The 15,226-nt window shown below is 40.6% G+C and overlaps 1 protein-coding gene across 1 annotated transcript; it reads right to left on the bottom strand.

The window, feature by feature from the left end:
* Positions 1-2,338: 2,338 nt before the first annotated feature.
* stk17al (serine/threonine kinase 17a like) lies at positions 2,339-13,490 on the bottom strand. The gene is made up of 7 exons (XM_084570871.1): positions 12,938-13,490; positions 9,863-10,075; positions 6,171-6,315; positions 5,784-5,910; positions 5,633-5,681; positions 5,167-5,346; positions 2,339-4,444 (listed from the first exon to the last, which is right to left on the bottom strand). Exons 1-7 carry the CDS (start codon positions 13,048-13,050, stop codon positions 4,165-4,167), a joined length of 1,107 nt encoding a protein of 368 aa, XP_084426997.1. The 5' UTR covers positions 13,051-13,490; the 3' UTR covers positions 2,339-4,164.
* Between the last annotated feature and the right edge of the window lie 1,736 nt (positions 13,491-15,226).

Raw genomic sequence — 15,226 nt, forward strand, 5'->3', positions numbered from 1 at the left:
GCACCGTTTCACAAGAACTGAGCTGTGTCTCTGCAGTAGGTCAAAAAAATCCATACTAAAACACACCGGCCTGTGGTGAAGATGAACTCATGTAACCTAACAGTCACAAAGACATTCTATAAAGTGGCACACACAGCACTAAATAGCTGCCACAGTTCTAAAAAATAGTACTCAGCATGCTTTGTACCAAAATATTATTGAAGGCATTGTATGGTGGATAAATTTACAGGTTATGTAACCAACATAAAAATAAATGAATTATTGGATGTATATATTATTTTGTAACTGCTGTGGCCATCTCCTCTGAAACAATGAAAGGTTAGGGTTAGAAAAGTCAGAGAAACAAGCTCTCATATACAGTATATTCCTAGCAAAATCATTATTTGTTCTTCTTTGTGACATTTGTTGTACTTTATGTAATTTTGTGCTATTTCTGGTACCACCTGTGTGCCTGCAGCAAATGTTACATAACTTAACAGGACTCGCTTAAACTACAGTCTTATCTTGTTGATGGGCTATTTCAGGCTGATCCTTTGCATATTCTTATCATCGACCCAACATAATATTTGACTATGACGAAGAAAAGTGCTTTGCATAAGCAAATATTTTATTACTGTGACAGCATTTTTGTAGCGTGTTCCAAAGCTGTCCGTGGAATGCATGCGATGCCCAAAAATGCTCAAAAATATCACAGTGTTGTCAACAGTCCTTTGTTATATAACTGGTTGTTTTAAACCTTTACCGTAGAATGTAGTCTTTCCAGCATCTCAAGAGGTTTACAGTTTGAAATCCTAATTCTGGATTTTGGCAAACCAAAGTACTATCCAGAGGCACTGACAAATTTGCCTTAAGGACACGCAGCTGGTTAGGATGAATGGAAACCCCTACATAGTATCTAAAGCAAAAACATCTTACAATCCAGGATTTTTTAAAACGCAAAGTTTTAAAACACTGTATTTGTTGTTTTATGATTGTTGTTGTACAGACTCAAGAGAGACATAAGGTTATTCAGAGTTGTGCATCACTGTGGTATTTGAAAGCAACATTGTTTTTCCTGTTTACCTTTCAAAAGCATAGACCCTTGACTATTAAGAAGAGGTTATCTAAATGCCCCATAGTAGGTTTTGACCTACTTTTCGGATTTGTTTGGATCTGTAGAAGCAAAGTGCTCTTTTGCCACAAAGCCAGATTTTGCAATACACTTACGGGTTAGGAGACAGTACAAACTGTCTCCACATCTGCCTTAAATCATCTTCTAATGGTCACAGCAAATATCAAAGTCATGTGAACTGATCTTGAGAGCCCTTCTGAGAAACAGCCACTTAATCAATCACTTTGGTAACCACTTGTTTGTGCGGGTGAATGTGTGTGCACTGTTGTATGGAAACAATACCACCTCCCACTGAGAAAACAAACCCCACAAGGAGGAGAGGCATTAAGGATGAACTTTGAAAAAAGGAAGGAGGCCAGTTATGAACATTTTTGGCATTCCTCAGCTCCATATAGAAACAGGATTTTCTTTATAGGAAGCAGTCTGTCCAGCCAAGAGCCACCGGTCCAGGACCCTGCAGAGAGTCCTGTGTTCTCCTTATTGGCTACCGGAGAGCTGAATTGGCATAGTGCCGACCACAAGAGGAAGAAGACATTAAAGCAAGAATTCAGGATATTTCCAGGCAGGGATATTGTTTACCCTGACACAATTAAATAAGCACAAGAGAGTGTGCATGACAAAGAAAAAAATAGTAATAAACTTCACTACACTGGAAAGTATTACTCTGTGTTCCTCTTTACAGGATGCTGGCATTTCCTGTTCAGAGAAGCTGCTGGATATTTATGGGAAACTAGCCCAAGAGAGAACTTATTTTTTTCTTTAGGATATTCATTTTCTGAAAATAGACATACGGAGATGAAAAGCAGATGCAGATTGCATCAGTCTGGTCCAAGCATGGGTAGTCTGGTTTGGTACAGTATTTGCTTTTCTTTTGACTACACACATGGGTGAACTATCCATACCAATCAAATAGAAACGCTGAAAGACACTGCTGATGATGATGACAAATGGGATTTAGAAAAATGTACATGGTGGGGTGCGTCATGACCCGGCTCAAAGGAAGGACAAAAGTGTGGGTGGTGTGTTCCATACTGGGGTCAGGAACCTGAGGACTGAATAAATCCCTCTCAAATATTGACCAAGAAGAAACAATAGGAAGTCTTAAATTTCCCTCATGTTGCTTTCTATTTACACAATACTGTTTTTAACAATAACACCTTGTTCACAAACAGCTTGTTTTGCTACATTTTTCTTCTTGAATTTATTTAAAATAAATAGCAATATATTTACTGTTACTGTTAGGATTTTGCAACACAATCTGCAATAAAATTATTGGGGGGCAATTCCTTTGATCACAATTCACTCATTCTTTAATTGCAAAGCATTTATGGATTCCCTCCATTTAATTTGTAAGCAGGAGTGAACAAGACAAACAGGTGTTTGACCTGCAGCATTTATCTGTCCTTTTGTGATAATGGTGGCCTACTCCTAGGAGAATAGTTGGGGGAACATCACAGAATGCCCCTTGTTTTTAGTTGAGCAACTTCGTAGAGGAGATCATGCAAATGAAGAGAGGGATCTGGTTGAATGAATATTCCAAAAATGTCATTCATTCATTCATTTTCTGTAACCGCTTCTGGAGGGTCACGGAGGGTTGTTATTCCTGTTGTAAAGAATAGTCCCACACACAGAAAAGTTTGCTACAAAACTCACATGTATTTTTCTTTGTTACATTTTGCAATGCATGCCATTCAACATTTATTAATTTCAAAATAATGTCCACAAGGACAAGTGCAAACCTTCCTGAAATTCAAGAGCACAAAACAACAGGAATATGAGAAGATAAAAGTTACCATACAAAATAAGACATTATATATTGATATTATCTATACATCAGTAAAAAAAAACAAACATCAATTATCTTTGCAGATTAATCTCAATACTAACCCACAATATACATTTCGGTACTTTTTTCTGAGCAAATCTCATTTCTCTGCTCCCAAGCACCTGAAGGCAAACATCACATATTTATACAAATCAGGGCCTTCAGTTGACCATGTCACTGTAATGCATATATCGCAAATTACATAACAAAACTGAGCTGTTGCTTTTAACCCCTGTGGTTCCCTCTGTCTTTCATCTCTGTTTTCACAATATTTGAAGAGCATGAAATCTAGTGGCAACCTTGCAGGTAAGTACAAAAAAAAAAAAAATACTTGTGCAACTTGTGCAATAGGCAACAAAACAGTGAAGCAAATCTTTAAACTGTAACATTAAGACAGAAGTGGGGCTGAAAAGTGGCACTTTCAGAAAAAGAATGTCATGAGACAAAAACATTGGGTGATGGAGAATGATTATATGTACTTTACACCATGTAACAGCTAACTGTGCTGGATAAGCCTTTGGTTTGTTACTATTACATGGAAGTTCAATAACAAAATAAAAAGTGCTCAAGATTGTCTTTAAAAATAAGAATGTATATCCATATAACTTGGGTGTTGATGTGGCTTTGAATATTTAAGGGGCTGATTTGGTATAAAACAAACATAAATAAACAGTCAAAGTCTGGCTTCTGCATTTGTTTCTTGTTTTTGGTTAAGTAAACCCATTGTCTTAACCATTTTCTTGCTTCATCAAAACTCATCACAGAAGGTATGTCTGGGTGATCTGAAGCATAACTGAGATCTGATCCAAAAGGGTAACAAGAAACCAGTGTGCACACGGGGGTGAACTAACCACAGTGTTCAGCTGAGTCCAGTTCAGTTCAGTCCTGTCACTTTTAAGGCAGCAGTGCAGCGCTACAACAAAGTCCTTGTGTGTCTTCTCCCACTACTTTCTGTTGCGTCCTGTTGTCCTTCTCACATGCCTCCTGTGCAATCATTCGAATTAGCATGGCGTAACAATTATTATTCAAATGCACACATACAGAGGTATCAAACAGCACACAGCTCATCTCACAGCCTTCACAGCGGTAGAAGCAGTTCGGCATACGGCCGCCATAAAGCATGGTCCTGATTCAGACGAAGACCAAAAAGCTGCAGGTTCACTGGCTTTCAGTGTCTACTCTGTGGAGTTTTAATTCAGTGTGTCTTTCTCCACCTCTGAAACATCCGTCAGCAGATCAGCTCCTGCTGTATTTCAGGTAGGGTGGGGAATGGTGGCTCATTGAAGGAGAAGGCATCACGGCCGGCCTTCAGCTCACCCTTCCCTGGGCACATGAGGTATGACCCAATCAAGCCCAGCTCAGGGGGCAGAGCGGGACTCTCGGGCTCAGACTCTGACTGGCTCATCTCTGGTTCATCCAAAGAGGAGGCCGACCTGGCGTGGAGGTGAGGGTGGGAGTGGGAGTTCAACCAGGGGTGATTGAGGCATTCTTCTGCCGTGGCTCTCTTCCTGCACATACAAACACAATAACACTGCGGATGAGTGGAAATTCCCAAAGAGTTTATATAACCGATGACTTGCCTGGATCTTTCGATTCTCTCAATCCATTTGCTCAGAACTTGACCATTTTCCTTTTCAACACAGGGTTGAGAAAACCACAAAAACATCACTTTCTTTCTCTCAAGATATTTTCCCCCTCCATCTTTAACAGATTACTCAGATCCTGAGGAATCTTTGCTTTTTTCCAGCGCTACCACTAATCTGCTCCAATTAAACAACACAGGCTGGAGATTGGGGGTCTGGATGTGAGACAGAGGCTGTTGCTATTTCTCAAACTACAGTAACAAATGAAGGCATCTGCACTGGAGCTTCTAATCAGAATTAGGGTTGGAGTTCAGTTAGTCTGACTCATTATTTGTCTTGAAAATCTTCGCTTTTTAACATGATGATGATTCAGTTCCAACACTTCTGTACAGAGATACTGATCTTAATTTGTAAATGAGGACAGCTTACAAGTACCATATCAAAAAAAAGGAAATGACTTTTTGCTCAAATGACGCAAATCTTGTTACCACACACACTCATTTAGACGCATGCGGATGTACTTCCGTGCCCATGTAAACCTGACTCACATCCTTGGTGTGCAAATCACCTCAAAGTGACACTAACGGAAAGTTTTATCCGTAATGATAACATTTGATTATCTTCATCTTTTCTGTAAACTGACTCACCTGGGGTTTTTAACCAATAAAGTCTTGATGAAGTCAACAGCCAGGCAAGAGATCCCCTCAAATGTGTCCTGTGAATAGTCTATGTTGACTTGGGAGATGTTGAGGAATGTCTCCTGCTTGTCATCACCCAGAAAGGGAGACTCGCCCGTCAGCATGACGTAGGTCAGGACCCCAATACTCCTGGCAAAGAGAGAGAAGGAGCTTATGAGCCAAGTTGTCATCTTTGATGGTTACAGAATGTGTTTTGCGACAGACTAACGCAATAGATTTGGCTGACTTCCACCATGCTGTGGTAGTCATTAATTAAATGCAAATATGTAACAAGGATTATCTTGTGGTCAAAGTTCTAGACACATAACTTTCATTTGCATGTTAGGCAGTGATGTCATTGAGCTGAATATGCATTCATTTCTAGAAGTTGGTCAATGATGAGTGGAAATAGTGTTAACTAAAGAAGCACACTTACCACATGTCTGTAGCAGTGCTAATGGGTTCATAGTTCAGGACCTCTGGTGCTGCAATAGAAACACATGACTCTAATTAGCCACAATAAATGACACTCAAATTGAAAAGACACAGGTGGTTCTGGGAATTTAGCAGCTAAAATCAGGACTCACCCACATACTCTGGGGTACCCAGTATCTCCCTGACTTCTGTGATCTTGTCCATTCGCCTGGACAAGCCAAAATCCACAATACGAATGTCCCCCAGAGGACTGGCACTGGTCAGCAAGATGTTCTGCGGCTGGAGAGGGGACACACACACAAAAGTGAGCTTAATTCCTGGCCTGTGCTAATGTCTATCAAGCCACAAATATGCAATTTTTACACCAAAACATTTTAAGAAATGATTTATTTCATTTGATCATTTGGTCAAGAATACATTGCTTTAACATGTGTAATGAGAAAAAATTAAAGATTCCTCATGACACACTGCATATCTCCCCCAGTCTGATACTCGAGGGAATGCACTGTCCTATATTGTACTACAATCATTGTACTTACTTTTAGATCTAGATGAACCACATTGTTCCGATGCAAGAAGGCCACTCCATTCAGAATCTGCTTAGCCAGCCGAATCACATCTTTCTCTGTGAAGGCCTCATCGTTATCAGCAACACACTGGTTGAAGATCTCACCACCTGCAGCACTGTAAGGAAAACAAAGGAAGGAAAACTGAGAAAAGTAATATGAAGGATGAGACAAGAAGAAAAGAACTGTTCATGGATAGCTACCCTGTTTATTTTTTTCCCTTTTTGATTATTCATTTTAACTTGTCATAATAAATTGCTTTTAAATGTACAAATACGTCCTTCCTCTCAGTAGACAAATGCCAAATTCCAAACATCCCACTTGTACAATTTTAGTGAACAAACCCAAAGTTACATCCACTTTTTTTTGCAACAGCATGCCTGTACTTGATGTACTTTGGCTTGGACCAACAAAGTCCATCCACATCTACACATTGCAAATGAGTCCAACATGAGTCAATAACATTTTAGGCATCCCCGCTCTGCATGTTCTTTCCACTGCTCAGGAATATTGCTCAGATAAGAACATGGGGGATTTATGTTAGGTTCTCCATCAGTCAGATCAATGCCTGAAGCTGACAGTTCACCCAAAAACTACAACCATGTGTAGGGGATTTAGAAGGTACACATGCTTTTTATCTTTGTGACCAGGCCGTGGGCATGACTGTTACATAACCAGCACCTTCCAATCCCCCGTTAGCCTCCTAACCCTGCACTCTATACTAACCTCAGCTGTGAAAATAGGAACCATGTTTTTTGGATATTGAGGATATCCTTCAATGGCCCCCATAATCTTTTTTTTTTTCCCTTGTCCTCTCAGCACCAAAAACGCACCACCTTTCCAGCAGCTTGCTGCAAACGTGCTCAAACAGACCTCATAACCGCCATCGAGTTAAAGAGCTGTGGACACATACAATGAAACTCTGCATTCAATTTGTTTACTCTGATCTACACATATACGTACACCATGCAAACAAGACTGGTGTTGGTGTTTTCATTTGGGTGAGGAAATGAAAGACATGAGTGTGGTTTGACAGATGTTTTTGATTTAAACATTAAAAACTTAAACTATAAACATTTAAAAAAGTAAAAATCCTTGTACTTCTTACTGAATCAGGGCTGTCAAAAATGAACTTCAATTTATCAACTTGACCAGTACACTATAAACTTTACTTGTCCGAACACTTAAAGGCTTGATAGGACAAATGTCTCAATAGCGTCACTAAGCGGTCGGAAGACTGCCTGAAGGGATATAAAGTATTGATAAAATAAGTTGTGTGCTAAGCTTAAATTCAACATAGCACACACACTGTGGCCAAGAATGATCTATTACTTCTCTGGACAAGAGTCAAGAGCAAATTACCCTTAAACTCTGCATACAAAGAGGCAGGACAGAGACAACACAGCAGAACAAGGAAACATCTTTGATAATAGTGACCACTTAATTCTTCAGGATGGCATTTGGTCAAAGCCCTTCTTGGCTGACCACTAAGCTTGGTGCTCATTGACGTCACTGACAACACCCTGTCAACTAGTTTCCACAAGCCTAGCCTAAATGTTGGCTGGATATTCTAGACACCAATTGTCCTCCAGCACAGTTAGTTTACGCTCCACTGATCCCAGATCTAGGTTATGTTGCATACACAATTATGTTGAAATAAGCGGATGGACAGAAAATATACATAAAACATGGAAATGCTTTTTTAAAAAAAATGTAAAAAAAATCTACGGGGGTAACTTTAACCTTGTCACTTTATTACAGTGCATATTCCTGGCAGAAAATTAAGGACTATTCTTGATGGTGAATTCATTACTATGACCGAGTTTTAGGTGATTCATTTTTCATCAAAGTGACAATCTTTCACACTAATAATTATGCTGGGGTTTCATGTGGTATTGACGCATGCTGGAGCTGCACTTTCAAATATGATTAGAACTCAACTTCGTCCATTTCTCTGACATTGACAAGGATGTGGTTGTGGCTACGAGAAGTGTGTGCGTGTGTGCACAACATTGTATACCAGTGTGGTGCTGTTCTACTTTTGGGAGCCCTGCTTACTGCGTACATTTAAACCCACAGGAAATGGAAAATCGTTTGCAATTCTTGAAACTCTGCTGCTGAGGTCAGACAGTTTAGAGATGTAGCTTTTCATTGGCCAAGAGTTCCACTATGAGTGTTTCTACAGCTTTTAGGACACACGTGTCTGACATTTAATAACCAAGCCCTTCATGTGCTAAAATATTGTGCATGTGCAGGCCACTTGATTACAGGCTCAACAATAACTCCTGGTGAAGCTCCTTGGCAGCTGTAGAGGAACTATGGACCAGCGCTGACTGACCTCCTGCTATGTTTTCTCTGCAGGCATGCAGGGGTGAACTATGGTGTTACTTCCTCTTTCACACTTCAGTCAGAGGTCAAACACAGCCCTCCCTACAGAGAGGCTTTTGTTCTGCAGAAGCATTCTATGTCTGGGATGGGAAAGACTAGTGAGGACTGGGTAGAAGAAGGCTTCCTGTCTGATCAAGGAGCACTTCTGGAGGGGGTCAGGGAATGTGGTTCAAGCTGTAACTGACCAGTGTTATGCCTTGTACTGAAGTGAGTGACGTAATTAGAACACCAAGTGGCCTTTCCAAATTCTAATTAATTCTGTCATTAGAGCAGTCAGAGGACGCTTGCAAGATATAACATGTCATTTAATACCCAGCAACAACAAGCCAGAGCCAAACAGCCAAAATGACTTTGCTGGATCACTAATGAGTAGTGCAAAATGTGAGCTAGTTCACCTACATGTTGGTAACACAGAAGCTTAAGGACTAACCTTTAAGTTTCCACAGCAGCATCTATATGACTAATTTGTAGCTCGCTTTTGTCATTTTCACATGGTGAGTACTGGTGCAGCTTTGACACCTTGGTATTTAAAGTGACAGTTCCCGCAGTCATTTAGCGTAACGAGACACTCAGATGTTGAGGTTACACTGACACAAGCTACTAACCACACAGAGAGAGAATTTCCATTAAAGGCAGAGTTTTTTTGTTTTTTTTTTGGTGAGAAAGACTTGCATGCATGACATGCAGCTGAATTCTAAGCAAATAGCACTTAACTAGGCCAGTAAGTAAAAGGTTTTTTTTTTTAGAAAATCAGATATACAACATAAAATTCACATGAAAACACCAAAGTGCTGATATTCTCCTCATGCAAAAAAAATAAATTGCTTTCAAGGGATGTTGCATGACCTGTAGATAACATTTGACAAGAGGCTTTTCTCAATCAAAAATGGTTGGTTATCAATTTGAACAAAATTAATATGTTATGTTGTCCTCAAACCATTTGCATAAGAAAACCAGTGTTTGGTTTTGGCTGGTGACAATTAAAGGACTTTATTCACTCTGATAAAACATAATCATTTAATCCCAATTTGGCTTCGGTACTTTCAAGTCCAGAAAGTTTAAACAGACATTCAAGACAAAATAGATAAGACTTTATTGATCCCTGAGGGGAAATTTAGTAATTAAGATCATCACCATCACTTGTCTCATATCAGTAAACGTGAAAGCCAGGGCTGTGTAATACAAAAACAATGCCAACATGGCATTGATGAACAAAATTTCACAGAACTTTTAAAGACCATTGTATTGTTTCTGTAATATCCACAATGATGTCTTACCACTCCAGAACAAGGATGATCTCAGTGTTCGTCTCATAGACATCATGCAGTGCCACCACATAAGGGTTTGCTTTGGCAGACTCCAGAACTGCGATCTCGTTCAAGATGTCCATGCGGCAGTCTTCCCCCTTCCGTCGCTTTCTCAGGAACTTGGCAGCATACTGCTTCCCTGTCGTCTTCTCAATGCACTTCTTTACCACCGCAAACTTTCCCCTGGAAAACAAAGAAGGAAAAGAGCAAATGAATAATGAGGAAGCACAAAAAATCACAACCACGTTAGTGGCCTTTAAAAAATATTTGGTCAGAGATTGTTCCATATCCAAGAAGCCACTCTATTAAATTAAGGTTACTTAAACTGCTGCAAATTGAAGGCTAAAACTATTGGACATACACGTGACAGTTAAACTGCTATCACATGAAACCTAGATTACGATGCAAGACATTTGGCAACGCCTGCTAAACAGCCATGAGTGCAACATTGAATGGGAGGTATAACAGTTCAGAGATAAGAAGGTTAAATGGCATCATTTGAAAATATAGGCGTCATTTAACATTGGGTTGAGTGTTTTCCCTTTTCTCCTCTTCCTTTGGGTCTGACAGAAAGCAGATAAGGCTGACACTTTTGGCAAAAGCTGCTACATAATGGGCAGGGACCTGATAAGGATATTGTCACTTTATAGTTCAAGCTAAAACAAAGAGATCCAGCAGCCTTGTTCTTGGTGTTACTTGAAAATATAGGAAGAGCATCTAACATCACTATCTTTCATTTTTGTGCATATACAGTGATGGATTTATGAGGTGTTGGGGGTCAGTGATGGGTGCAGGCAGGATGTCCAATATGTGCAGAATTGTCACTCTGTGTCAAATCAACACAATCACCAGCTGTCCCTCCCAGGTTGATAATGAGGCCTTGTCCACTTCCCTTTCTTCACAGCTGACAGCAGCAGGGACAAATGGAATTGTGTGGACGCCTCCACCCAGACCCTCAGCCAGAGACTGCTTCTCCTTTGACACCAATACAAAAGCTGACCAGTCAGCTAAACACAGTGGCCTCGATACGAAGACCACCCAGCTGACCGTGGCTGGGTATGCCAGGCAGGGGGTCACTGCTGTTACAGTCGGGTTGGAGCCCGAGCAGCGTAAGAATATGAACACCGTAACCTCAACAGTCTGAATAAGCTGCATTGCTCGCATAAGCTGCATAAGGAAAAGTGGATGTGAAAAGATGACAGAACTAGCTAGAATCTAAATAAAATTCAGTCAGAAAGGTTCAGTCAGCATTGTAGCAGGCAGTTATTTTCTCCACACAGAGTTAGCTCACTGTGGTGCAAACCAAAAACAGCAACTGTTCTGGCTAGAGCCTGGTTCTGTTTTCTCTATGACCCTGACTGCTGTGAGGCCCCGACTCCTGCATTTTGAGTCTGGTGACAACTTATTGTCCAGAGTGAATAGGCAAAAGCCGTCAGAGCCTTTTCATCCTTAATTAGCCAAGTTCACAGCTGTGGGCTGGGAACTACATATGGGGTGAAAAGAAATGACCACTGGCCACGGAAAGAGCAACGGGAGGCCTTTTCAAAGACTGACAATAGGTCAGAGGTTGCTGAACAAGGCCATCTTCCACCCCGTCAGTAGGCAGATGCACAGAACTTTTTCAGATAACCTGTTCGCATTTAGAAATACAATTCTGCAGCTTGAACAGCTCATGATTATCCTCTGCGGAATCTGTCTGAAACTAGTTCGTCATCTATTATAAACTTTACTGAAACACAAAAGTCGTTGCACTCCATCACTTGAGACGGTGATAATTTGATTGAGAAACTGGTTTCCTGTGGAGTCTGCATCTTGTCTCCCTCAGCGGGGCACTGACTCATGTATGAAGTGCAATGAGAAATGACGTCTCTCATTTGCCTGTTTCGCAGACAGACTGACACACAACATGAGTTCCTCTTTCAGCTTTCGAGCTGGCCACAACCTATTTTGTGCACTATAGGGGACCGGAACTCTCAATGCAAAGCTTGATAATGAGAAAGCCTTTTTTTTAGAGAGCTAATGGAAGAAGCTACAGGAATAATCAAAATTCTCACATGGTCAACATCCTAATGCACATACCATGTAGCAGATCTCCTGCCATGCAGCACTATGTACATTGCTGTATTACATGTGATTATGAATCCTGGTCTCAGGATGTTTTTGGATTGACAGCATGGGAAAGGAAGGAAGAATAATAATAGCATGATGGTGAAGGTAGGGAGAATGAAGGTTTAGAGGCTGTATCCTAGACCACATGGGCAGCCTCAAGCCAATTACAATTAGGTCCTTGATACTCTCCCGGCTGCCCCAAGGTTTCTAACAAAAGAAACTGACTGCTACCAGTAAACTCTTCTTAGAGTCTTTTAGCCTGTCCTACCACTCTGCAGAGTGGAAATCCTAAAGTGGATTTTTAAAGACAGATGTAATGTCAATCAGGATGGCGTATTTAAAGAGAAAACAACGTATGAAAATTGTTAAGAGGGAAGATTCCAAGTCAGATACACCATATGGATTACAATAACATTTTAACGTCTAGGGCCATGCCACACACTGTCATTAGTCTCACTTGACATCACACCAGTTGACTATTACAAGTTCAAAATGTGGATTCAAACTAATAACTAAGTATGTTTTCACTACCACACACACGTCTATCTAACACATAAGCGGGCACAGACGACATAGACGAAAACGATAACAAGTTGTGGAGTTTCAAAACCCAGAAAGCAACACGATACTTCTTTCTTGGCAGGCATAGGCTACACGAACAGTGTGTAGACCTTAGCTATTTAGGTCCGTCTGAGAGAAGACTGAAGTAGTTTTTGGAAGCTTTCTGGCCACCTGATCTTGCTACCACTCATTACCGTCATTTTTCTCCAGAAAGCGCATTACCATAGACGTGAGCTCAGTCAGCAAATAGAATCGGGACTGGAAATGTTCAGTCAACATGCTTCCCATTAACTAAAGTTAAGCCAAACAAACAAGATTCATTCACTTCCATCAAATAATGAATTAAGCCGCCATGCAATAAATGAACAAACTCACCTGCCCAGTTCTTTGCCCACCAGCTCGTAATTGGCTGAAAACGGGTCATTTCTTATCCTTGTGTGGATTTTGGTCACCATTCCGTTTTTGCTCATCGTTGTTAAATTTGGCATTGAAGTCCCGCTTTGAAATGAAACGATCTTCCTTACCCAAATAAATACAGCAAAGACAAATTCCTGGTGTGCTTAAGTAAAAACTCTCATCATAAAAAAAAAAATGTCAGAGTCAACAGGATTTGAGAGAAACCTCTACTAGATAATCCGGGTTCAGCGCGTCCCAAACAGGAGTATATGGTGCCGGCAGAAGCGCAACACATTCGTTGGGGTGAATTAGTTTGAGTGCTACTACACATTCCTCACAATAAACTCCCCGTCAGGGCCAGCCCTTCCACGCTGACGCGCAGCAGTGTGAGCCAATGAATTTGCAGAGCACAACAGACCCAACGCCCAACCCAGCTGCAAAGTGGTAAGCGACAGGGGCTTATTAATGCAGGTAAACAAAAACAAACAAACCCTGCATCCTATCATTAGTTTATGTTTGGCTGTTATCAGGGTGATTTAAACTAATAAAACAGCTTAGGTTTGTTAGTTGTGATCAGTTTAGACTTGCAGCCTAGAGATTTTTTAGGGCTTAAATGCAAGCAAAGTATTGAGGAGCCCTTTACCTTCTTACTATTATACCCTTCGACCCTAAAATGAACTAAAAAGAAACAAACTGAACACTGCTTTCCATGTTCACTTAAAACACACGCACACACATAAACATTTCAGGCATGTTTGACATTACATTTGGTATGGGGTTTTCAGCTGCTTTCCCTGGGCTTGGCTATTTTACAGGTAATACCTTCTCTCACACAAAGCTCAGCCTTGAATGTGAAACTCCCCAGAGGCATGAAAGCTTCCTACACAGCTTTTTCTTATCTGTGGGAAAGTTTTTTTGTCCGCCAATTGAGCCTGTATGTCGTTAAAGAAGAATTCAAAGCATCCCATTAGATAACTCATCAGCTTGAGTGCCTGAGTTTAGAACATCCTGTGTTGTTGATGTACAGGTTTTCTACAAGTTCTCAATTATGTCATTTTCAAGTAACAAGTAAATGAGTAATCACAAGTTAAACCAAAGCCAGAATACTGAAAATAAGGGAAAAGGGTTGCGATTGCTATTCATGAACTGCACTTAATGGGAAATGTGTCACCAAGGGTGTGCTAAAGATGAACTGAGAAGCTGCTAGTAAGAAAAGATCTGGGCTGACTTCTCGCGAATAAAACAAGTACACACACGTGCAAGTTTTCTCAGCAGTAAAGGAACTTGTGAAGGACGTGGTTTTGGCCTTTATACCTTGTAATGAGACCATATGTGACAGTATGAGACGTTTGCTTTCTTCAAAAACATCTCTGTACCTTGTTGGATTAGGCAAGAATCCATGACCATGGTGAATAGCATCACTGACATATAGGGCATATAGGGTAATACTTACCAATCCTGACATTTTTTTTTTTAAAATGTTTAGAAATGACATCTTCAAATGGCTTGTTTTGTCTTACCAACTGCATAAAGTTGAAAGATTCATTTTACACAAGAGTAGTTTTATATCTGTGAAGATGGAACCAACTCTTTGTCAATAATTAAAAAATGGATTTATTCATTCATTCATTCTTTTACCACTTGTCCTCTGTAGGGTTGCAAGGGGGCTGGAGCCTATTCCAGCTGTCATTGGGCAGGGTGCACCCAGTCCGTCACAGGGTTAACACAGAGACAGACAACCATTCACACTCACATGCACACCTATTACCAATTTAGAATCACCAATTAAGAGAGAACCCACGCAGACACAGGGAGAACATGCAAACTCCACACAGAAAGGCCTCTGCCAGCTGATGGATTCAAACTCAGAACCTTCTTGCTGTGAGCAAGCCTGAAGTCTAATTGAGGAGATGAATTTTTGTGCAGCTTTTAGGGAACGGAAGGGAACAAGTAAAGAAAAAAAAAGATGACAGGATGACAGGTTCTTCTGTACTGGTTTTATGGCCTGTGGCTGACCACATTGCTAGGGCTTGATCACATGCCCTATAAGATAGCTGTTATCTACGACACAGAAGAGGATTTGTCCAGTCTTACTACACGAAAGCTAATTTTGTTGCCATAAACAGCAACTGATGTAAAAGAGACCTATTGAGAGTGAACATTCCTCAGGTGCTACCAAGTCATTAGTGTCCAGTGACAAGGTTACATAACTTGTTACGCCTCCTGAAATTGTTAACTTTAGTCTAAGTGAGCCCACTCTGAAGCCTT

This window comes from Chelon labrosus, assembly GCF_963514085.1.
Source record: "Chelon labrosus genome assembly, chromosome: 21".
Taxonomy (NCBI): domain Eukaryota; kingdom Metazoa; phylum Chordata; class Actinopteri; order Mugiliformes; family Mugilidae; genus Chelon; species Chelon labrosus.